Raw genomic sequence first — 25,608 nt, forward strand, 5'->3', positions numbered from 1 at the left:
AGGTCCACCATCTGTCAGGAGTCACATGTAGGGTATACCAGGACAGCAGATTTTATTTCCTAAAGGGCATTTTGTGGGTTTTTATGACAATTAGACTTTTAATTCCAGATTTTTATTGAATTCAAGTTCCACCATCTGCTGTGGCAGAATTTGAACCCCGGTCCCTAGAGCATTACCCTTGGTTTCTGAATTACTAGTCCAGTGACAATACCTCTGTGCCACTGCCTCCCCATTGGACCCATACCGGGGGACATGGGCTCAAATCCCACCACAGCAGCTGGCGGAAATAAGATGAAACCATTGCCGATTGTTATAAAAACCTATCTGGTTCACTAATGTCCTTTAGGGAAGGAAATCTGCCATGCTTATCTAATCTGGCCTACACGTGACTCCAGACACACAGCAATGTGGTTGACTCTTAACCGCCCTCTGAAATGGCCCAGCAAGCCACTCAGTTCAAGGGCAATTAGGGAAGGGCAACAAATACTGGCCATGCCAATGACGTCCACATCCCACCAAAGAATAAAAGAAAGGCCAAGGGAGTACAGATACTAAAGGGAATGCACAAGGACGTTTAGTGTATGTAGTAAAGTTAATTTTTTTTTATTCGTTTGTGGGTTATGGTCATCGCTGGCTAGGCCAGCATTTATTGCCCATCCCTAATTGCCCTTGTTCGGAGGGCATTTTAAGAGTCAAACAAATTGCTGTGGGTCTGGAGTCACATGTAGCCCAGGCCAGTGAGGGTGGCAGGTATCCTTCCCTAAAGGGCATCAGATGGGTTTTTACAGCAATTGTCAATGGTTTCATGGTCATCATTATACTTTTAATTCCAGATTTTTAATAAATTCAAAGTCCACCATCTGCCTTGGTGGGATTCAAACTCAGATCCCCTGGAGCGTTACCCTGGGTCTCTGGATTACCAGTCCAGTGACATTACCACTACCCAATATTTATTTTGCTTATGGTGGTCAGTGACAGAGGGAAGGGAAGGTAAGGTAAGGAGGGGGACTGCTGGTGAACGGGGAACTGTGGTTGCAGTTACAGATATCTCATTCAGATGGGAGTTCTACACGGTCAGTCTGTCCAGAATGGGGCTGTCTCCTCCCTCCCTCTTCCATCTCTCCCTCCTCCTTCTCCTCCTCCTGCTCCTGCTCCTCTGTACATCTGGTGGCAGCAGCAACACCCTCACCATATAGAGGTGGTGCAGCATGCAACAAATCGCCATAAATCTTCACACCCCTCTGCCAACTACTTCAGGGCTTCCCGAGTGTGTCCAGGAATGGAAGCATTGTTTCAGCAAGCCACACATGCCGTGTGGCAGCATGGCCTTCACAATGGGAATGCTGCCCGTGTGTGCGTGAGCTGCACACTGGAGTCACTAGCATGTCATCAGCTGACAACCCATTTCACGCAGAAGCCACCCCTTCGTCTGCCGGACTTGTTCAAAAGCAGCTGGTATGGCAGACGGCCGCAGAATAAAGGCATGTGACTGCTGCCAGGAAAACAGCCGTTGATCTCTGTCATTTGTTGCCCACAGTAATGCACCAGCTGGATGCTGAGGCAGTGGAATTCCTTTTGTTTCCGTTCATGGCAGAGTTGACATGAAGCACACACAAAGCGATGTACATGCAGTCAATGGCACCTTCCCCATGGAAAAGCCTTCGTTTCTTACAAATCATTGTATTGGTTCTGCCTGCTTTTCTACGATGAGAGGGAATGAAACAAAATTATGTCCCTTTGATTCAAGAGTCTCGCAGGCTTCCCTCATGCAACAGTGCACTGCAAACTGCGAGATGTTGTTACCATCTCCAGCCATGCGCATAAAGATTCACATGTGCACTTTCATGGCTACTGGCAATCTTGTCCTTGTCCTGCTCTAAGGTTATAGTTGTGGCTACAGCAGTTGGCAGTTTTCAGTAAGAACATTCTTCCTGAATGGTAGACATTCCCCCCATTATTCCTCACTGAAATCCAGCTCAAAGAATTACTCCCTAGACACCCTGGGCAGATATGGTCTCCACAGGTTCACCACCCTCTGAGTGAAGAAGTTACTCCATATCTCAGTCCTAAATGGTCTACCCCATATCTTGACACTGTGACCCCTTGTTCTAGATCTCCCCAGCCATGGGAAATATCCTCCCTGCATCCAGTTTGTCCAGCCGTGTCAGAATTTTAAATGCTTCAATCAGATCATTCTGCTAAACTCCAGTGACAACCCTGCCATCCCAGGAATCAGTCTGGTGAACCTTCTCTGCACTCCCTCAATGGCAAGTATATCCTTTCTTAGGTAAGGGGATCAAAAGTGCACACAATACTCCAGGTGTGGTCTTACCAAGGCCCTATACAGCTGCAGTAAGACATCCTTGTTCCTGTACTCAAGTCATCTCACAATGAGGCCAACCTATCATTTACCTTCTTAACTGCTTGCTGCATGCTTGCTTTCACTGATAGGTAAACAAGGACACCCAAGCCCCTTTGTACATCAACAACTCCCAATCTAGCACAATTTAAATAATACTCTGCCATTCTGTTTTTCCTGCAAAGTGGATAACTTCACACTTATCCATGTTATACTGCATCTGCCATGTATTTGCCCACTCACTCAAGCTGTCTAAATCACCTTGAAACTGCTTAACACCCTCCTCATCGCTCATATTCCCACTAAGTTTCATGTCGTCAGCAAACTTGGAAATATTACATTCGGTTCCCTGATTCAAATCATTGATATATATTGTGACTAGCTGAGGCCCAAGCATGGATCCATGCAGTACCCGACTAGTCACCATCTGCCACTCTGAAAAAGGCCCTACTCTCTGTTTCCTGTGTGTTAACCAATTCTCAATCCATGCCAATATATTGCCCCAAATCCCATGGACTTTAATTTTACACACTAATCTCTTATGTAGGACTTTATCAAAAGCTTTCTGAAAATCCAAATGCACCACAGCCACTGGTTCCCCCTTATCCATTCTGCTAGTTACATCCTCAAAGAACTCCAGTAGGTTTGTCAAACGTGATTTCCCTTTCATAAATCTATGTTGATTTTATCTAATTCCATTGATAATTTCTAACTGCCCTGTCATCATATCATTTATAATAGACTTTAGCATTTTCCCTACTACTGAGGTTAGTTAACCAGTCTGTAGTCCACTGTTTTCTCCCTCCCTCCTTTTTTAAATAGTGGGGTTACATTTGCCACCCTCCACTCTGCCAGGAGTGTTCCAGAATCTGCAGAATTTTGGAAGATGACAGCCAACTATTTCCATGGCCACCTCCTTTAGCACCCTGGGACATAGATAGGAAAGGGGTGAAATATAAGCTGGTTTAGGGTGGGGTTGGGGGGGGTGGTGTTGTTGTTAGGACAAGCAGCCAGTAATAGGTGGAGATAACCAAAATATGTCACAGACAAAAGGACAAAGAGGTGTTGAAGGTGGTGATATTATCTAAAGGAATGTGCTAAGTGCTGGATGATTGCTTTGAATAGCAATGGTTGGGCTTCCTTCCTGCTATCGCAAATGTGTGAGTTTGAGAGAGTGTCAACATTGGCAAGATGTACCATTGATGTCAAGTTAATGTTGTACACTGATTGAAGTCATGAAGTACCTGCCCTGCACACTTCTGGTGAATGTACGCTGAATGTATGTTAATGCCCTTACCAATATGGCAGCCCCCTTCCACACCCTCCCCCTGTCCCACCCCCTCCCCCACCTTCCACCCCTCACCCCCATCCACCACACCTCCCATCCCCCCATTTCACCACCACCCCACTTCCACACCCTCCCCCTCCAACCCCTCACCCCACTTCCACCTCCTCCCCCACTTCCACCCCTCCAACACTGCCGCTCCAGCCTTCACCCGTTCCATTCCTCCCCTCCACACCTCCACCTACCCCTCCCTCACCCCATCCAACCCCCCTCCCCCTTTCCCCCTTCCCCCACTCCACCCAGGCCCCCTTCCGTCCCATTCCCTTCCATCCCCTCCATACATTTGCCCCATCCCACCCCTTTCCACCCCCTCCCTCTTCCAGCACCTCCCCCTCCCCTCCTCCACCCCTATCCCACCCCCCATCCTTCCACTCCCTCCATCCACTTGCCCCGTCCCACCCCTTCCCCCTTCTACCACCTCCCCCTTCCACTCCTCCACACCCTCCGCCCCTCACCCCTCCCAACCTCTCCCCCTCACCCGTCCCACCCTCTCCCCATCTTCTATCCCCTCTCCCTCCCCTCCATCCTTCCCCCTTACCCCTCCTCCACCCCTTCCCTCCACCTCCCCTTCCACTCATCCCCTCACCTCCACCCCTCCCTCTTCCACCCCTCCCTTCCGTTCCACACCTGCCCCTCCCCTGCCCCCTCCCATCTTCCAACACCCCACCCACTTCCCCCTTCTCCCTTTCCACACTCTCCTGTTCCCCATCCCATCCCCTCTCCCCCTTCCACTGCTGTCCGCCTTCCATGCCCCCCTTCCACAACGCCTCCACTCCTCCATGCTCCCCCTCCTCCACTTCCAGGCCCACTGCCCTTCCACCACCTCTCCCTCCTTTCCACCCCTCCCCTTCCCTCCCCACTCCACCCCCTCCCCCTTCCCCCTTAAAACCCCTATCCCCACCTTCCGCACCTTCCCCCAGTCCCACCCACCCCTTCCACCTCCTCCACCCTCCCACACCCCTCTTCCCCCGCTCCCACCATCTCCCTGCTTCCACCCCTACTCACCTCTTCCCCCCCTCCACCCCATCACCACCCATCGCCATGCTCCTGCTTCCCTCCCATCCCCTCCCCTCAACCCATTCCACCCCTTCCACCTCCCCTCCACCCGCCTTCCCTCTCCACACCCGTCTCCCCTCCCTCCTCCCTCCTCTCTACTAGCCTCTCCCCCCTTCAAACCCTCTCCCCCTCCGACTTTCTCAGTACCTCTTTTCCACCTCCTCCCCCATCCCACCTGTTCCCCTCTTCCATCCCCCTGACCCCCCATACCTTTCTCACCCTTCCACCACTCACCCGCTTTCACCCCACCTCCCCTCCCCCTCTACACTCCCCTTCCCCCTTCCCCACCACACTACCCCTCCCCCAGACCCCCCTCATCTTCCACCCCCACCCCCGCTTCCACATCGCCCCTTTCTAGCCCCACACCTGCTTCCTCCACCTCTCCTCACTTTTGCCCCTCCAACTCTTCCCCCTCCCACACTCCCTTTCCCACTGGTTGCCCTTCCCTCACACCTGCCCCCGGTCCCACACCCCTCTCCCCACTGCACCCTCTCACACCCCAGGCCCCTCCCCCTCACCCCCTTCCCCCCCTTCTACCCGTACCCGCTTCCACCCCATTCTCCCCTTTCCCACCCTCCCACCCTTCCCCTAGTCCCACCCTCTCCACCTTTCACCTCTACCCTCCATTAAACCCCTCCATTCCACTCCTCCCCCTCCCCTCCACACCCCTCACTCCCCTCCACTCCATTCCTCCTTCACCCCATCACACCCCCTCCATCCTCTCACACCTTCCTCTACCCCTCTTCCACCCCCTCCCCCTTCCAACCCCGCACCCACTTCCACACCCTCCCCTCTTCCCCTACCACCCCAGTCCCTCCGCCTTTCCCCTTCCCTACCCCTTTCATCCCTTCCCCCTCCACCCCCTCTCGGCCCCCTCCCTCCCCACTCCTACCCTTCTCCCCTGCTTCCATCCGGTCCCCCTTCAAACTTCAACCCTACGCCCTTCCATCACCTCTCCACCCTTCCCCCATTCAACGCAACTCCCTCCTCCATCCTCCCCTCACCCCCTCCCTCTCCATCCTCCCCCACCCCCTCCTCCCACCTTCTCCCCTCCCCCTTCCACACCCTCCCCATTTCACACCCTCCCCCATTCCACCCCCTACCCACTTCCACCCTACCTTCCCCTTCACTTCCTCTGTCCCACCCACCCATTACACCCTCTCCTCTCCCACACCCCTCTCCAATCTCCCCCACCCCACTCCCATCCTCTCCCACCCTCTTACCACTTCCTCCCTTCCTCCCTCCTCTCCCACCCCCTCCCCGCTTCCACCGCTTCTCCCCCTTCCCCTACCCCCACCTCCCTTCCCCCTCCCACTTCCATTCCCTTCCCCAATTCCAACCCCCCCACCACCCTTTCCATCAGTCCCTCTCCCCCCTTCCACGCCTCTCCCCCTCCCTTCACCCCTTTCACCTCCCCCCTCCCTTCCCACTCCTACCCCTCTTCCACTCCCACCCCTCTCCCCTCCCACCATTTTCCCTCCCACTCCTCTATCTATTCCGCTGGCCCTTTCCATCCCTCTCCCACTTCCTTCTTCCACCCCCTCCCTCCACTCTACCTCTTCCACAGTTCCGCTCTATCCCCTTCCACTGCTGCCCCCTTCCACCCCTTCCCCCTCTTACACCCCCTCCCCCACTCCCAACTCACCCACCTCCCCTTTACCTCACCCTCTCCACCCCTCCACCTTCCATCTCTCCCCTCCACCACCCCTCCCCCAGCCCCCCTAAACCCACCTCCTTCCCCACCATCTCATCCAACCCCCACCCTCCCCCCTCCTACCCCTCCCCACTTACGCACTTCCACCCCCTCTCCCTCCCGCTACCCTCCCCTGCCAACCCCCTCCCCACTTCCGCCCCTCCCACGCCCTCCCCCCTTCCACCGTCTTTCCCTTTTACTTCCTGCCATGCCATCTCCCCTTCTTCTCCTCCCCCTTTCCAACCACTCACCCTCGCCATCCCACCCCTCCCCACTTCCACTCCCGGTCCCCCTTCCACTCCATCCCCCACTTCCACATCCTCCCCTCTCACCTCCACCTTTCCCCCCCATTCCTCACCTCCCCACCCTCCCCTCTTCCATGCATCCCCTCCAATCTGCGCCTCCCCCTTTCACACATCCCCTCCACTCCACCCCTCCCTCCTCCACACCCTCATCCCATCATCCAATGCCTCACCCATCCCACCCCTTCTCCCTTTCCCCCTTTCACACCCTTCCCCTCCCCATCCCACCCCTTCTCCTTTTCCCCCTTCCACACCCTTCCCCTCCCCATCCCACCCCTTCTCCCTTTCCCCCTTTCACACCCTTCCCCTCCCCCATCCCACCCCTTCTCCCCTTCCCCCTTCCACACCATTCCCCTCCCCCATACCACCCTTTCTCCCCTTCCCCCTTTCCCCCTTTCACACTCTTCCCCTCCCCATCCCACCATTTCCCCCTTCCACCGCTTCCCCACTCCCAACCCCTTTCGCCTGCTCCACCACATCTCCCCACTAACCTTCATACCACTTCTTCCCTTCCTCCCCCTCCCCTCTCCTCCCTCCATTCCCCTCTGCCCCTCCCCTCAACTCCACCCCTCCCCTCCCCCAGCACCCCCATCCCATTCCACCCCCTCCCCCACCCCACTCCACCCCCTCCATACCCTCCCACTGTTTCACCCACCCCTTCCACCCCCTCCCCCTCACACTCCTCTCTCTCCTCCTTCCCCCACCCCTTCCTCCCTTCCTTCCCCTCTGCCCTTCCACCCCTCTCCCCACTTCCACCCCTATCGATTCCCATGTTCACCCCACATCCACTGCCCCCAGCCATCTTCTAACCCCATCGCCACTGTCCCCCTCCACCCCGCTTCCGCCCCCTCCATACTCTTTTCACCCCATCCACCCCCCTTTCACCCCCTCCTTCTTTCCACCCCCTCCCCCCTGCCTCCCCCCCATCCACCCCACCCCTTCCCCCTTCCTGTGCCATCCCTTCCCCCTTCCCCCTCCCCCTGCCCCCTTCCACCCCTTCGACCACCTTCCACCCCTTCTCCCCTTTCTCCCTCCCCTGCGGCCCCACCCCATTCGCCCTCTCCACCTTCCCAATGTGTGGCTTTGGGCATGTTGCAGGAGGGAGGGCTTCAGAATCTTGGGACATTGGTGCCAGTTTTAGGGCAGGAGGCACCTATTCAATAGGGCACGTTGCACGTCAAGAGGACTGGGTCACTGTCCTCGCATGGAGCTTCACTAGTATGGCTGAGGAGGGTTTAAGTGTGGCTGAGGAGGGTCACCAGTTTATAGAACTAGAAAAGAGCAATGAAGTGATTGTTTGTTAGTACAGACTCAAAGGGTCGAATGGCCTCCTGCACCTTAACTGACTCCACAGTCTCATTGAAACATGTAAGATTCTTAAGTGGTTTTCCAGGGTAGACACAGTGAGATTGTTTCCGCAACTGGGGTATTTAGAACGTGGGGGCACAGTCTCAGGATAAGGGGCTAATCATTTCACTCACTGTGGACTTTTAAAATGTGAAAATACCACAAGAAACAAAAACATGTAAAATTGTAGCATGGACAATTAGACCTGAATCAGCAGCTTACCTTTAACTGTAACAGGCTGAAGGCTGATGGCAGGGTGGGGGGTGGTTGGGGTGGGAGGTAGTTCAGGGGTGACCATGGGGAGGTTAACAGTGGCAATGGTGATGGGGGGAAGGTAAAGGGTATTTGAATGAGTCTCGAAAGACACGTGCACCATGGCTACTCCTGACCTACCCAGTGCCTTGAAGTCCAGGTATGGAAATGCTGGATGCAGGGTCACTGGGTGGGCAGAGCTGCAGGTCAGCTCATCTGGACAACTGAAGGGGAACCTCAACATGCCCTTCTGACTAGGCAAAGGCGATTGTATTGAAAAGGCTGTCAACAGCAAAGGAGCAGCAAACGTGGGAGGCTTCTCACACATGGCTCACAAGGACCATGGCAAAGATCGATAATCTCCGCGCGTGCAGGATTCCGGAAGGGCATGGACCCAGGGAGGGTTGTCCCCTTGAATATAGGGGGGCAGTCAGGCATTAAGGTGAACAGGCATAATGAAAAGATGACAGAGCTCCTTAAAGTGAAACTGTACATATATTAACATGTGTGCATCAACAATCAGCACCCATGCCACCATAGTGACATTAGAACTTCTTTATTTTCTGTTTCCTGCCATTACACCTAAGTGCTCCCCCGAGATCTGCAGCAGGGCTGGAGGCAGCCTGCTCACCACTGTGCCCTGCTGTCTTTGATGACTTTGGTGGACGTCCTCTGGAGCCTCGAGATCTGGAGGGCCCCGGCTTAGTTTGGGTCTCCTGCTCTGGAGCAGGTGCACCCTCTGTGGTCCCAATGTCTTTGTTGTCCTCATCCTCCTTGCTCCTCTGTGTGCTGGAGCTGGTGCTGGACTTGGGCTCAGGGTCAGGCTTCACCCTCTGCTTGCTGGCACCTGTAATCGAAGGAGGAGAGGGTGAGTGACTACATAGGCTGCAGTGGGTCCACAAGGCATCTCCGCATCACATTGAGATGTGCTTTTATGCATGGACAGCACAGCTAGTGGCCAGGCCACTGAGGCCCATGTCCCAGTTCCCATTCAGTGAGGTGGATAGCTTGAGAGGGGAAATTTCCTGCCTTGCCAGACCCGCCTCAGTTTAAACCTGGAACTCGCTGCCCAGGAAGGTGGCGGAAGCAGAGGCAATCAATGAATTCAGAAGAAAATTGGATGGGCACTTGGGGGAAATAAATCTGCAGGATTATGGGTTTGGAACAAGGGAGTGGCTGGATTGCCCTATAGGGAGCCGGCATAGATTTGATGGCCTGAATGGCCTCCTACTGTGTTCTGAAAGGGTGTGAGGGATGAAAGCTAGAGAGTCTAACAGCTTTTAAAATAACTGGGGTGAAGTCCCAGAGCACTGAGGTGGGCATTCTAACTAGCCCACCTTGGCATTTGCCCACCCCCATGGATGCCTACGACTTGTCTCTGGGGTCGGTAGATCCAATTTCTGCTACAGGGAGGTGGGGGCAGGATCAAGTTGGGCCCACCAACCCCAGGACCAACACTGTAGCCCCCTCATGCCCCTTTGTGAGTCTTTCATGGCACAGATGGAGGCCATTTGAGCATTAAGTCTGTGCTGTTTTTGAGGAATAAGCAAGCAAGGTGGATAAAGGGGAACCTGTAGATGTGGTGTAATTGGATTTGCAAAAGGTGATGAGGTAACATATCAAAGGTAAGATATGAGCACAAGGTGCTTATCTCTTTTTTTTATTCATTCAGGGGATGTGGGCTTTGCTGGCTGGGCCAGCATTTATTATCCATCCTTACTTGCCCTTAAGAAGATGGTGGTGAGCTGCCTTCTTGAACCACTGCAGTCCATGTGGTGTAGGTACACCCACAGTGCTGTTAGGAAGGGAGTTCCAGGATTTTGACCCAGCGACAGTGAAGGAACAGCGGTATATTTCCAAGTCAGGATGGTGAGTGACTTGGAGGCGATCTTCTAAGGGATATGCTGTTTGAAACAATCTGCTAGTCTTTTGGGTGTATAGCCTACATACCTAGCGACACACTGGCGCTGAAATTCATATGCCACGTTACTCATTTGTGTGATAGGCAGAATGTCTTTTTGGCTTAATGGAAGCATCTTGTTAGTGGTGAATACACTCATGTTGCTAATGCACAGTAGCACTGTGAAACAGCTAGCTTCACCTGTTGCTCAAATTTTGGATGGTGAGGCTGGGTGATGTGGAAGAAAAGAGGGTGGTAGACCTAGAGATTCACAAAATATTAAAAGCAGAACCTCAAGTGGATAAAACCATTGAAGAAAACCTTATGGGATCCAGGGATTCATGATCAGTGCTGTAAAAGTCAGGATGTAATGGTGAATATATATAAAACTTAAGAACAAACACATTTACATCAAAGCAAAATATTACAGATGCTGGAAATCTGAAATAAAAACAGATAAAACTGGAAGTACTCAATATTTACGTAGTGCCTTTGTACATCTTCAGGGCATCTCAAAGGTATTTACCGCTTATGAAGTACTCTTGAAGTATAGATGGTGTTGTAATGTTGGGAAGTGCAAGGTTGGAGTAGAGGGTGGGGAGTTCTCATTTCTCAGCCAGTGCAGACACGATGGGCAGAATGGCCTCCCTCTGTGCCATAAATTTTTCTACATGCTCTACATTTTCAAAATATCTGAAAAGGAGGAAAGTGCAGGGGAATGGGGAGAAGGTGGGGGAGTGACAGTATGTGAATTGCTCCATGGGAGACTCAGTACCGACACAATGGGCTGAATGGCCTTCTTCTGTGCTCTAGCAATTCCATGAATGAGATAAATGACTAGATAATCTGGTTTTTAGTGGTATTATTTGTGCAATAACCCTGGAAACCAGGAGAACTCCCAAGGTCCCAAAGAACTCCCAAGAACTCCAAAGGGGACCACAACCAGATCAGCCATGTTCTTATTGAATGGCGGAGCTGGTTTGATGGGCCAAATGGCCTACTTCTGTTCCTATGTCCCAGAACACAAAAAAGGTGTATGGAAATGAGGGCGCACATGAGATCAAGCCTGTGTGATGAAGAAACACAAAAGCACTCTGCTTGGGCCTAACTTCCCTGTTTCCATATTATAATGCCTGTGTAACATCTCAACTTTAAGACAAAGCCTCCAAAAGTGTAGCATGCCCTCAATACTGCATTGAAGTAGCTCAGCCCAGATTAGATACTTAGATTCTGAATTGGGGGTTAGAACCCGCAATCATCCGACTCGGAAGCAAGTGCTAACAAATATACCAAGCTGCTTTGTAACAATAGGTCATGAAAAATTGGTGTTCTGCAAAATGCTGGTGAGAAAAGTTAGCTAAAATAAAGATCACAAATTGAAGTGAAATTCCTGCTGATTGCTTGTTTGCTGAAGGACCCCTTGTTTGTTAAGCATCTGCAAATTGCATGTTTGGAAGGAGCAGGAATCAGCTGTTGGTTGTTAAATGGTTCTCTCTCCCTCTTTATCACCCTGAGGTAACAGCATTGCTGAAATTTAATGGATTGTTAGGCAAGTTACATTCTTTCAACTCAAATAATGTCCTTAGTGCTAAAACAGTGTAACCTTCTTCACTGAATGAAATGATCGGATGGTCTCATCTCAGAAATTTAGAAAACTTTTATTTAAACATTTTTTTTCAGATTTTGTTTCTCTAGAGTTGTTGCTTTTACCTATGGTTACTACCTCCTATGTGTGTTGTTTTAGTCAGGCTTTTTGACAAGATTGTTGGTTATGACTGATATAGATGTTGTGGGAACTTAAGAGGCATTATTTTTAATAAAATGCAGGGATACAGTAAAAAAAATTACACTCAGGCCATAAAATCAATATTATATAATAGCAGGCCATTCTGTATACCGTTTTGTACTGGGTCTGTACTATAGCAATCTGTATACCATTTTCCCCATAATGCCTGTACTTTCTTCTGCTTTTCTTGTAGAAAATGCAGTTACTGCCAATGGCAAAGCATTTCAAACTCCATCATCTGTCTCAATAAAAGAGGCCTCTTAGTTCCTCCTCACACTGAAAGGGAAATAATGTCTCAGATGGTGGTCCCCTCTTCAGAACTTCAACTACAATGTGCCTTGCAAACTTTCTTTTTTAAAAAGGGAAGCAGTAGAAACAGATGTTTGCAGGGAGTCAAGAGGGTTCAGTATAATTAATATCCTTAATATTCTCATCCTTGTTTTTAAATCCCACCATAGCCTCACCCCTGCCTATCTCTGTAAATCCCCCCGACCCACAACCCTCCAAGGTCTCGGCATTCATCTAATTCTGGGCTCCTGAGAATCTCCAAGTTTAGTTGCACCACCATTGGTGTTTGTGCCCAGGCTCTAAACCTTTCTAAGGTTTCCTTCCTAAGCCTATCCACCTCCTTTAAGGCACTCCAAGCTTTTTGTCATCTAACTTATGTGGTTGGGTGTCATGTTTTATAATGCTCCCATGAAGCGCTTTGGGATGTGAAAGGTGAAATTCACGTTGTTGTTGATTTGTTTTATCCGATGTGGTAAATAAAGCAACATTTTTTAAAAAAATAAATTATTTCAGAGTGATGGCTAATATTTACAATATGTTGAAAAGTGTAACTCGTTTAAAAGCGCAAGAATATGTTTGCAAAGACTGGAATCGATTTTTTTTTAATAGAATACTATTGGCTTTAAAACTGCAACCCGTTTAGAGGAAGATTTTTTTCCCATTGTATTCTCCACAGCTCTCCCTCTGAAAAATGTCAAGCATATGCATGCCTTCAATCTTGTGGGGGGGGTGGCATACTCTTGTTTGTGGGTGGTTTGGCACTCAAGATTGTTAATGGTCACCTCCTGTCACGCTCTGTTATATCAAGACCTCCAATTTCTCATTGATGCCACCGACTGAAAAATCCAGTGTCTTGTTATTTCCGCCTCTTGTTATTTTCACCCCTCCCCCTCCACCTCCACCTCCAATCCTGTCCTTTTCCCGCCAAATAAAGATACAACTAACCATTTCAAAGGCCAGTCTGTTTAAAGTGCACAAAGTGTTTGAAAAATGCCAATCCTCCTGCAAAAGAAGCCAAGCTGGAAAAACATTCCTAAGTGACATCTCAACATTGCCCTGAACAGCCACAGTTTAAAATCCCCCCTCAAACAGCTGTTTCCCGCGAGAAACTAGATACAAAACCCGAAGGTCCCATTCTCAAAGGAGGGGTGTCCTGCCAATATTATTTCATTAGATAAGAAAATACTCTATCCTTTCACGAGATGTGAAAGCAGTTGGCAGAAGTTAATTAAAGAAAAAATCCAATCATTTGTTTGTAGTCTGGAATAAAAAGATATTAGGTTGATTCTATTTTTTCCAAAGAGTAAGTCTCCCCTTTCCTGGCTTAATGGTAAAATTCAAGCTGCCCTTCCAAGTCGCTTCATGTAAGAGCTGTTGCTATTGGTGGAAACCCCCGGCTCACCAAGCCGGTGACAAAGATGGGATTTGATTGGTTATTTTCTCCAGGTTCTGGTCCCCGCCTCTCCTTCTCCAGCTCCTCCCCTGAGAAGCGGGAGGGAGAGGCGGGAGGGTGATTGGTCGCTCTTCTCCCGTGACTCTCGCGGGCTGGGGCTGCGTTGGGAAGGGGAGGAGGGGGGGGGGGTTGGCAGAGCGCGGATTGGCCATTCCCCGCACATGGGGAGGGGGGGGGGGCGCGGAAGGGAGCCGGGGCGGTGATTGGCCGCCCCCGTCACGTGAACCGCCCCTTTGGTATGAGAGAGGGGCGGGGCCAGGCGCGAGTGTTATTTTTCGAAATAAAGGCGGTGGCGCGAGCAGTGCCTGGAGCCTGAGGCCCGGTTCCATGGAGCAGCAGAGCGGTCGATACAGCTAAACTCCGATTCACCACCACCCCCCCCCTCCCCTCCCTTCCCTCCCCCATCAGCCCCTCAGGGCCCGTGCGGCCGCCGATGAGACTCTAGCGAGGCCTTAGCGCCGGGGGAACGGGGGAAACGAAAAAAGACCCTTGACCCGGTCTCCGATTTGAACCCCCTTTAATTCCCGGCCGATTTAATTTTAAATCTTAAAGTCACCCCCCCCCCCCTCCCCCTCACCTTCCACCTTTCCAGTCCTGGGACCATGAGTGGGGACTCTGGGGCCGCCAGTCCCCCCAGGCCGAAGCCGCGCAGGAGCTTCGGCCCAGGGCCGCCCCGGCTGTCCTTGGAGAAAGGCCGCTCGTGCAAAGCTCTGTTCGCCTCCTCCGACACCCCGGTGTTGTCTCCAGTCACCAACCTGGCGCTCAACATGGTCAACCTGACAGGCCTGGGCAGGTAAAGGGGTCTCAGACTGTCTTGTCCGTCTTGTCTGTCTGTCTGTAGGCTACCACTTTCCGGCCTCATCCCGCAAGCTGCAGGGCTTTGGGGAGCTGCGCAGCGTTTGCCTGGACCGAAGTTGGGTGGGGGTTGGTAGTGAGACACCAGGGGCAATGTGCTCTGTCCTTTTAGAGCTCCTGTTTAATCTTTGACATTGCCTGTTGCTTTTTTTTCTATAAAAAGTAATGCTTAAAATGGCTTAATGTACTGTTCCAAAATCTGCAGTGTTTTGCTTTTGTATTTATGCAGATCTTGTGGAGTTGGGTTGTTGCCTGGGCGAATATTGCGATTTTTTTCTTCTTCCACCCCCTCCCACATAAAACTACTTTTTTTTTGGTATTTTCGATACTGACTTTGCCCCTCTTTCTTTTAATCTAGTAATTGTGATACACCGAAACGCAGGCCAAATGGGACTCCGCTACTCCTTCAGACACTCTCATCTGATTCTGATGCAGGTTGGTACTTTAATGAGAAGCTAGAGTTGATAGCCAGAGCAATGTTCCCCTCTCTTTCTCCTCCCCCCACCCCCCGCGCTTGCAATTCAGTCTCTTATTGTGTGCAACCTGTCCACCATCTACAAGCACAGGAGCTTTGCCTAAATAGCCAAGTGGTTATGGTGCTGGGTTTGTAAACCCAAGATCGAATTCAAATCTCAGAATGGCAAACTATGAAACAATTAAGCTTTAAAAAAAATGATCTACAAGCACAGGCCAGGAGTGTGATGGAATACTCCCCTTGTCTAGGTGAATGCAGCTTCTCAAGGGCAATTGGAGGTGGGCAATAAATGCTGGCCTAGCCCGTGATGCTTACATCCCATGAATGAATATAAAAAAAGAAGCTCCAACAATTGAAGCTCGACACCATCCAAGACAAAGCAGTCTGCCTGATTGGCACCCTGGCCTCCACTAATGCAGCTCCCTTCCTAACAGCCCTGTGGGTGCACCTACACTGCAGGGATTGCAGTGGTTAAAAGGTGACTCGCCACCTCCATCTCCAGTAAACTGGGTAACATGCTGGCTTAGCCAGTAATACCCACGCTGAGGGGAAAAAAGTCAGTTTAAAATATTGCAGGTAGCAGGGTGAAAGTCTGGGTTTGTAAGGCACTACCAAAAAGTTTGCAGCCACTGTGGTGGTGGGGGCACTTGGGTCTAAGTGGGAGAATAAGAATTATTACTTTGCTGAATCTGACATGTTCAAAAGTAAATTATTAATTTTATTCAATATCTTATAAAAGATACAAGTTCTGTCGATGTGGCTAACTGGTTATTGGTCTGAATTCCCTCTTTAAAATCAATTGTGTAATCTTCAAGCTTGTTCTTGATTTAAAAAAAAAGATATAATTGGTTGGTATATGGTGTGTGGTTTCCTGTTGATTTCATTGAGCAGCTTCTCTTGTGGCACATGACATTATCCAAACACATCCAAGATGGAGCTGGAGTCTGCTGAATCGGCTGTTTTCCCCATCTGCCTGGGTGGCAAAGGCTGCTGCAGTTAATTACAAAATTCCTCCAGTTGAAGGAGGGTGTGGATGGCCTGAAGCAAAATGAGGGTTAGTGCAGAGGAGGAAGGAAAGGATCGATCGATCTTCCATTAGACACCCCAAAAATCCTGCATGTATGTGGCACTGCTGGGGGAAGGTGGTGTTGCCATTGTTGAGGTGCCCATGTTTGGGCTTGCAAATGAAAAGATCAGACAGAGTGAGCAGTCACTGCTGCTGGCATTGTCACTGTGCAGCTTGTTTCATGTGGGTGGTGCAAAGAGAAAATTAAGGTGGCTAAGACCCTGGGGGTAAATTGTTTGCAAGGCGCCTTAGCTTTTTACTGGTATTTACACATTCTGTACGCCCAAATTGGTAGCTACCTAATTATATTCTGGAATATAGGGTCTTTTAATCAAGAACAACAAAAATTACAGTATCTATATTTTAAGGAATTATATTGAAAATGCCAGTGTAAGTATGTGGAGCCTGTTACCTTGAAGTGGTTGAGTTGAATAGCATAGATACATTTAAGGAGAAAGCATGAGGGAGGAAAGTCTTATGATCTTGAGGGGACCAGTTAATGGAATTATGCCACAAGGTTTCACATTTTGAACAAACATTTACTGTACAAGAATTTAAGTGCTATGCCTTAACACTAAATTATAATTACAATATAATTCTGAATATCTCAATAGACCACTTCCTGTGCTACCTTTTATTTCCATCCAAGAGTTCCTCTATACTTCACAGGATCTTAAGAGTTCCTTCAATTCTGGGACCAAACCAAAGTGCACCATAGGTCTCAGGAATTCATTTTGATTTTGCTCAGTGTTTCTCAGTGGAGACGGTGGCGTAGTGGTATTGTCACTGGACTAGTATTCTAGAGATCTAGTGTAATGCTCTGGTGACCCGGGTTTGAATCCCACTACAGGAGATGGTAAAATGTGAATTCAGTAAAAATCTGGAATTAAAAGACTGATGACCATGAAACCATTGCTGATTGTTGTTTTAAAAACCCATCTGGTTCGCTTCCCTAGTCTGGTCTACATGTGACACCAGACCCTCAGCAACATGGTTGACTTTTAGCTGCACTTTGACCAGGGGCCGTTAGGGATGAGCAATAAATGCTGGCCTGGCGAATGATGCCCACATTCATGAATATATTTTAAAAATCCTGCCATACTCTGAAGCATGAGCTTTCTTGGGGTCCTTCCACCTGCATCTGGCTACACAACACTCCTCCCTCCTTGAGTACCTCATCCCAGCTCAGTGACTCCAAAATCAGACAATACCCTTCAGTTCCCAAACCTTGCATTTGCTCTGAGAAACTATATGAATAATATAAAAACAACTATGGACACCACTTCTACCAAGAAACTCAAAAGGGCTGCCTATTGTTTAATGTTCTCCCACTTCCAGCACTGACCTTATTAAATAAACACAGGTTGCCTTTCGAATAGCAATCACTTGAAATCTGTTTACCAGTTTCTTAAACCAGGTGCTTCCATCATCTTGCATTTAAAACTTCAAATTGCCAAATTAAAAGTTGTATTCCTGAAACATGAATTATGCAATTAGACATTTTCACAACGAAAGGGATGCAAGGCTCTGTTAAGGTTAGATGAAGTAGAATAGAAAGAGGCTTGTATATAGCATAAACATCAGCATTGAACAGCTGGGCCAAATAGGCTGTTAGTGTTGCAGTTGGAGGTTTTGAATGACGCCTCTTCAATGGACAGACTTAGGTACGTTATCCTCTGTTACAGAGCATGCAGGAGCAGCTGGGCTCTCTACTGGTACTATGCTATTCTGCTAAGCTGGTGCCTGTATGTTTAGTTTGCCACCATAGCTAGAGGCACATGGTTGATGCCAAGTGTTCAGCCTATTTCTCCCAGTGGGAGACAGCAGCTGTGGTCACAGGTGGATGTACAGGAAGCTTCTGAGTTGGCTGTTTATCTGTTAACTATTCTTATTCCCAGAAGCAATGGAGATGAGCTGCAATTAATGTACAGTAACTTGAATCTTTTTTATTGCAAGATTTACTTGGCTTTTTACTCTATACTTAATATAAACAGTCAAATGTAAATAGAGATATTCACTTCAGGAAGTGCAAAAAAAATTCAACGATTTCTGGATCATGAGGTCTGTCCTTATGAGGAGAGATTGCATAGAATGGGTTTATATTTTGTCATAAAATGAAGTGATGGAGAGCCTGAAACCAGGGCTCTGTCTCAAAATATGAAGCCGGCTGTTTAGGGCTCCTATAACGTAGATTTTTTTTCACTCGAAATTGGGAATCTTTGTAACCCTCTACCCAGAGGCACGTGACTGCTCAGTCATTCTGTATTCAAGACAGATGTTCAGATATTAAAGGAATGTGGGGATAGGGTGGGAAAATGGAGTTATTCGAAGTTCAGCCATAATCATTGAATGACAGCGTGGGCTTGAGGGGCCATCCAGCCTACTCCTGTTCCTGTTTCTCGCCTTACTGAGGCAAGTAATGTCTGATATTTGAGTTGTCTTGACGCTTGTGTCTTCCACAGGACTTTGTATGGATTCTCCGAGTCCGATGGACGAAAAGGCAATCGGCGAGACGTAAGTTTCAACTCTCCTTGTGCTTAAGTTGGGGTGATTGTTGGGCGCAGGGGTGAAGTAATATTTGGAACTAACTGCAAATATTATACTAGCAGATGATGAGGCTGATCGTGTTTAACCTGGTGTTGGTGTTCAGTAGTATCATATGTATGCTGTGGTCTTTCATTGGCAGAAACTGAGGTGACCAGAATATTGTGCTGCGTTCACTCGGGCTGCATGTTAGATCCACTTAGTATCGTGAGCTTACTGACTCTTTTATGTGCAGCTTCCCATCACTCAGCAATTGCCTACTCCAAGATTTTTGGACTTGCTAATACAAATTAACAAATTTATTTTCCCCTCTCAACAGAAGCATGGTGCTAATACAATGGTTTTGCTGTTTAGGTGACTCTGGCAGATTGCTCCATAGGCAAGCACAGAAGCAATCAAACTTAAATCCCTTCCCCGTGTTCCTCTTTATTTTATAAAGGATTCTTTGCTTTAACTGCTTCAGCGCCATACTTTGAAAGCCTTGCCTCCCCAACCTGCTTGGCAAAAATCTTTCTCCGATCAGAACTTTTGAGATTTTAAAAAACCCTTAATTAAATTACATTCCCTTCACTCCATTGACAATGCTCCTGCTATCTGAAATCTCTACCACCCCCCCCCCCCCCACCCACCCTGCCCCATCCCCAAACTCCATCCAATGTATGTGCTTTCTATAATTGGGAATCTGCATACATTACTCACTATGGTGTAAGGACCACTTTGTGGACATTATGCATTAGCTCTTGTTCAGTCTTATTTTAAAAAAATTGCTGCTGCCTTTTAAATTTTAGACAGCACATTTGACCCCTAGATCTGTTAAAATTGCAATGCATCCGGCTGAGCCCTGTCTTCTCGCCTGATGCCCAGCGATTGCTGGATGGGGCTGAAGTAACCTTCCCCCTTTGAGCTACTTCCTTTCACACACCCCTGCTACCACCTAGCTGAGTTTAGTGATCAAAGTTGAAACAATGTTGGCTGTTGATTTTTGAGCTCAAAGATACCACTAACTTGTATTGTGCATGCCTGTTCCAGTTCCTATTGGACAGTTGGAGAAAATGTGCAGTGGAACCATGTACTCTAACTTGCGCCTTTCTAAATTTGACCGTTCTTAATGTAATGTTTTGGGACTGTACAGCAGGTTTGATTTTCACTCTAGTGCAGATCTTTGTGCTCTAAAACCACATATTAAATTTGTTATCTTTTTGACATGGGCTCGATAAACTGGCTTCCTTCTGTGACGTAATGACTGTGACTCTTCTTGTAATGTTTGTCAATGGCACAGGGAAGAAAACTAATCACTGGCTTGCATTTTGGGGTCTGCTTCTGGTCTGGGGGGTGGGAGAAAAATTATTGGCAATGTGGTTTAATTATTGGCCCCTAGATTTTTAAATGGCTGAATTTGCAGAGGTGATTGAGGGGTGGCCAATTGTCAACCATAATTAAAACTGCAGTTTTGGTAAGGAGTACAACCAATGTTGGAGAGCTGTTTTAAAAGCTGTTCAAACCTCTCCTGTCACTTGCTGTGTTTTATTTCTAAATAGTTTTTCCCTCACTGTTGCTTCTAACACCATGCTAAATGGGATAAATTTTTGAACAGATCTATCAACTCAAATCTGGGCATGAGGTGCTGTGGGCCATTAGCAGCAGAATTTATTCAACCTTGATCTATAAATTCATGGTCTGGCATATTCCCCACTCTACCATTGCCATCAAACCAGGGGATCAACCCAGGTTTAAAAATGCAGGATGGTATGCCTGGAGCAGCATAAGGCATACTTAAAAATGAGCTGTTGACCTGGTGAAGCTACAGCACGGGTTTACTTGCACACCTAAACTGTGAAAGCAGCAAGCAATTGACAGAGCTAAAGTATTCCATAACCAACGAATCAGATCTAAGCTCTGCAGCCCTACCGTATCCAGTTGTGAATGTTGATGGACAATTAGAAGCTAACAGGAGGAGGAGGCTCCACACGTCTCCATCCTCAATGATGGGAGGGCCCAGCACATCAGTGCAAAAGATAAGATCCAAAAGATTTGGAACCATCTTGTGCCAGAATCGCTGAGTGGATGATCCATCTCGGCTTCCCCCAGATGTCCCCATCATCACAGATGCCATCTTCAGCCAATTTGATTCACTCCACTTAATATCAAGAAGCGGCTGAAGGCACTGGATAGTGCAAATGCTATGGGCCCTAACAACATTCTGGCAATACAACTGAAGATTTGAGCTCCAGAACTTGCTGTGCCCCCAGCCAAGCTGTTCCTGTATAGCTACAACATGGGCATCTACCTAGCAATTTGGAAAATTGTTCAGCTATGTCCTGGCTACAAAAGGCAGGATAAATCCAACCCAGCCAATTAATGGCATATCAGTCTACTCTCGATCATCCATTTGGGACTTAGCTATGTGCTCAGCCTCCATGTGCAAATCTCTTTTGGTCCCTGATGCGCCCACTTCATGGACTACCTTGATGGGAATAATTAGCTTAAAGACTGCACAAGTATGATTTGTGCCTGCTTTAACTCCGTTATTTGAATGTTTCAGCTGTCAAGAGGGTCTAAGCCTTAGACAACAAAGGAAGAACAAATACGTAAATTGAGACTCCAATACAGGCAGCTCCTAACTTTGGCTTACTACTGAGTACACTTTGGCCTTATTCTTAATAGTTAAATATCTGTCATTGCTAGTTGCGCCTGGATTTATAGTTGAGGTGTATAACCTGCGATTTATGAAGTTTGTCTGTGCTCTGGGTTTGGCAGCAGCCTACCTTGTTTCATACAATCAACCCTATACCCTTTTGCTCATGTGTAAATAACTTGATTTTCAAAGCAGGAAGTCTGTGATCCCAAGGGTTTGTAAGGTCACTAAATTGCTGTCTGTCTGGGGTCTGGAATGCTCCAAGCACAATGTATGTGGTTATGTTCTATACCTGCTTACTTTACTAACGCAATGATTTTGTGCACCGAGTAGCAATTGGCAGCTGACTTTTTTTTTTAAGTTGAGGCAACAGATCTCCAGGAGTCTGTTAACAAGGAACAAAATTTCCTCTCCGTAAAATTTGAAGAGTTCAGTTTAAACATTCAGATGAATTCATAGGGACTGGGATGATGTAGCATTAAAGTCTTTGCAGAATGTAGCCTAGGTTTTGTGCAAATGTCACCATTTAACAACAGTGCTCTTATTTCTTTCCTGTCTGTGGGTTGTGTTAGTACTTTCATTTCCAACCCATCAGAAAATGGTGGAAGATGTGAATTCGCTTAGTAACCAGTTACCTTTGCTTGTGTTTTGTCAAATTAAACACAATGGAAAGGAACCAGTGAATACTGGCAGCAGTGTTCACATCTTTGTTCAATACAGTTTTGGTTAGTTTAAATGTTAAAAGGCTAAAGAAGAGCTTTGAATTTATAGCTGCAGATTTAGTCTCGTAATTGCTATATTGAGAAGGGTAATCAGTCATACAAAAATATGTAGAAGTTATAACCAGTGCTTGCTGGTGCTAACCCAGCACCTAAGCAAGTAATTGATATTTGCTCATTGTTATCTTATCTACACCCCACCTGTACAATCTGATCTTGAATGTTGTGGTTGCTGCCTCAACCCTTAACTCTAAGTGAATTCCACAGCCTCTTGCTGTTCTAAATTATATTTGTATTTCCTCATATCAGGAGTATCCTAGAAAGTTTGCATATATCTCTATCATTCCGAGTGTTCATCTCAATGCTGAGCAATACGAGGTTATAGACTCATCATTAATCTCTTGGCTTTTATATTGTCTCATGATTAAAACCTAGAAATTAGTTTTGGCCTCATCAACCTGAGGTGGTGGGAGCCTTCGATTTTGAGATGATTGTGGTGGTTAATTCTGTTCAGCATCGCCTGGTGTGGCTCAGGTGCCCCATTCTGGCATGGCAGCCTCCACTGCATCTGCCATTGTTCACCAACTGTCTTTTCTGCTAAACTCCTTTCCCAGTCCACCTCCAGCTAACTCTGTCCTCACCCCAATGTAATTACCCTTAAGTTTAGCAGAGTTGTTTCCGACCCAAGTTTCTCTCTCTCAAACTGCTAAATTCTAATATATTATGGTCACTATTTCTTAGGGGATCCTTTACTCTGAGATCATTTATTAAACCTGCCTCATCACACAATCCAGATCCAAAATAGCCTGGTTTGATTCACAACATATTCTAAGAAACTGTTCCGAATGCACTCTCTGAATCCTTGCTCGTGTCTACCTCTGCCAATTTGATTTTCTCAATCTAAATGTAGATTAAAGTCACCCATGATTAATGTACTGCCTTTTTTACATGCCCTTATTATCTCCTGATTTATTCTGTCCTATAGTATTATAGTATAGCTACTGTGAGGGGGCTAATGGACCATCCCCACCCGGATCGCCTTCCCCTTGTTGTTTCTTCCCTCCTCCCATATGGATTCCACATCTTCCGATCCAAGGCCCTTTCTTGCTATTGTACTTATTCTACCTCATACTGACAAAGCTACCCCTTTCCTTCCTGCCCATCCTTTCAAAAAGTCACATAGCCCTGAATATTCAGTTCCTAGCTTTGATCTCCTTGTAAGCACTCCTTGTAACCATATCTCTGCAATGGCTATAAAATCATGCCCATTAACCTCTATTTGTGCTGTTAATTCATTTCTTTTGTTCCAAATGCTATGTGCATTTAAGTAAAGGGCCATTAATTTAGCCTTTTTACCTTTTTTCCCCCCTTTTGACCCTATTTGCTGCTGTTATGTTTGTACACTTCCTGTCACATTCTGGGTATTATTACCAAAATAACTGCCCTGCAAGGCTGCCATGTCCTTTCCCTTTGTAAACCTACGTATCCCCCTTTCCAGGACCTTTCTCCCTGCCTTCCCACCCACTCTCACCCCTGCCACAAATTAGGCTCCTAACTGTTCAAATTCTTTCAGAAGAACCTCCTTTCTAATCCTATCAATGTTGATACCAAAGGACGACAACTGGATTCCTCCTCCCATTCCAAGTTCCTCTCCAGCCCTGAGGAGATGTCCTCAACCCTAGCACTGGGCAGGCAATACAGCCTTCAGGATTCATGCTCACAGCTGCAGAGAACAGTATCTGTCCCCCTAATTATATTGTCCCCTACCACTACTACATTTCTATTTCCTCCCCCCACTTGAATGGCTCCCTGTACCATGGTGCTGTGGTCAGTTTGCTCATCCTCCTTGCAGTCCCCACTCTCATCCACCCAGCTGCACAAACCTTGAAAATGTTGGACAGTTGCAGGGGCTGAGGCTCCTCGAATGCTAACCTGTGGGTCCCCATACCTGCTTCACCAACAGTCACACCCTCCTGTCCATGCCAGAACACAACCAGTTCACCTTGCAGATTGCAGAGGGTTTCAATATTTCCCTTTCATAGCTGACCATGCATTGAGCAGCCTTGGTGGCTAGCCTAATTTCTCCAGCAGCTTAGATAGACTGCCTTTGCTCGCATAATCTGATACCTTTGTGAGATTGAAGGTAATATATAGTGGTCTCTTTGTTTACAGTTCTCTTGCAGCTGCTGAACATCGTGTCAATAATAGATCTTCCAGTTCTGAAGCCATCCTGGGATTTGTGGTAGATGTTTTCAGCTGGGATCTGCAGTCTGATCAGGGCAACACTGGCGAATACTTTTCCCATGATCTTCAGGAAAATGCTTTGATGTTGCAATTGCTGCAGTTGCCCTTGTTCTTGTACAGGCTGCAATCTTTGTATCACTTGTACCCTGGGGCACTGCTCCCTCCCTGCACTGAAGATGAAAGTTTGTGCAGATGCTGCAGGAGTGTCAAGTTACAACTTGTAGTTAAAAACAAAATACTGCAGATGCTGGAAATCCAAAACAAAAACAAAAATACCTGGAAAAACTCGGCAGGTCTGGCAGCATCAGCGGACAAGAACAAAGTTGACGTTTCGAGTCCTCATTACCCTTCAGCAGAACTAAATAGAAATAAAGGGGTGAAATATAAGCTGGTTTACTGTAAACCAGCTTATATTTCACCCCTTTCTTATTTCTATTTAGTTCTGTTGAAGGGTCTTTAGGACTCGAAACGTTAACTTTGTTCTTCTCTGCCGAAGCTGCCACACCTGCTGAGTTTTTCCAGGTATTTGTTTTTGTTTTACAACTTGAGTGTCCACCCACCTCTGCAACTGTTCCTTGCAGTCAGTGACCTCCTGCCTTTGTTTTCAATGGATCAATTTTCTTTTAGTGGACCTGTTGTCTTTTTGATCTCTTCATGCATTCCCCATAGAAGGACATCTGGTTATTCTGGCAAAATTGTAACCAGTAGTCCAAAGGCACACTGCCTAGCAGTCTGTTGGACTTCATGGCTCTTGGTGCATTCACAGCCTTTCTTATCAGGGTCTTCTCTATCAGATCTGTCTTGTAATTAATTGGAGTGGACTGCTTGATTTCGATGACAAGTTCTATCTGTGATGCTGGCATTAAACCACACAGCATTTTTCTGCTCTTATCAACCTGAGGAGCTCTTTTTTAAGCCTCATCCCTCTGAGTGCTCTCAGCACCATCTGCTTCATTTCAGTGTCTTAACTATTTTTATTCAAATGTTTCATCTTGTGCATCCTGACAGTATCTGCTTTTTTAAGCCCATTTCCCCACTATTTTATCCAGATCCCATTGCAGTCTAAAGATTAACACTTTTTGACGCATTGGCAGCTTGCTCTATATAGGGGTATGTTGCAGCAACACGCATTTTGTGAAGCTGATGTTTGCAACTTTGAAGTTCAGTGGCTATGGACTATAACAATCCAGTTTCTAGATTGCTTAAAAATGGAGCTTTTAACATTCAGTTCCCCTGTTTGAAGTATAGGTAACTCAAACACAGCTTTAGAATTTTTTAGTGGGATAAGT

General features: G+C 47.6%; 1 protein-coding gene across 1 annotated transcript in view; it reads left to right on the forward strand.

The window, feature by feature from the left end:
• Positions 1–14,155: 14,155 nt before the first annotated feature.
• cdc25b (cell division cycle 25B) overlaps positions 14,156–25,608 on the forward strand; it is a 34,590-nt gene continuing 23,137 nt past the window's right edge. The window contains exons 1-3 of the mRNA XM_041197050.1: positions 14,156–14,574; positions 14,995–15,071; positions 18,640–18,691. Coding sequence (XP_041052984.1) covers positions 14,384–14,574; positions 14,995–15,071; positions 18,640–18,691 — 320 coding nt within the window. The 5' untranslated portion in view covers positions 14,156–14,383. The remainder of the gene's footprint in view (positions 14,575–14,994; positions 15,072–18,639; positions 18,692–25,608) is intronic.

Source organism: Carcharodon carcharias, chromosome 1 (assembly GCF_017639515.1).
Source record: "Carcharodon carcharias isolate sCarCar2 chromosome 1, sCarCar2.pri, whole genome shotgun sequence".
Taxonomy (NCBI): Eukaryota; Metazoa; Chordata; class Chondrichthyes; order Lamniformes; family Lamnidae; genus Carcharodon; species Carcharodon carcharias.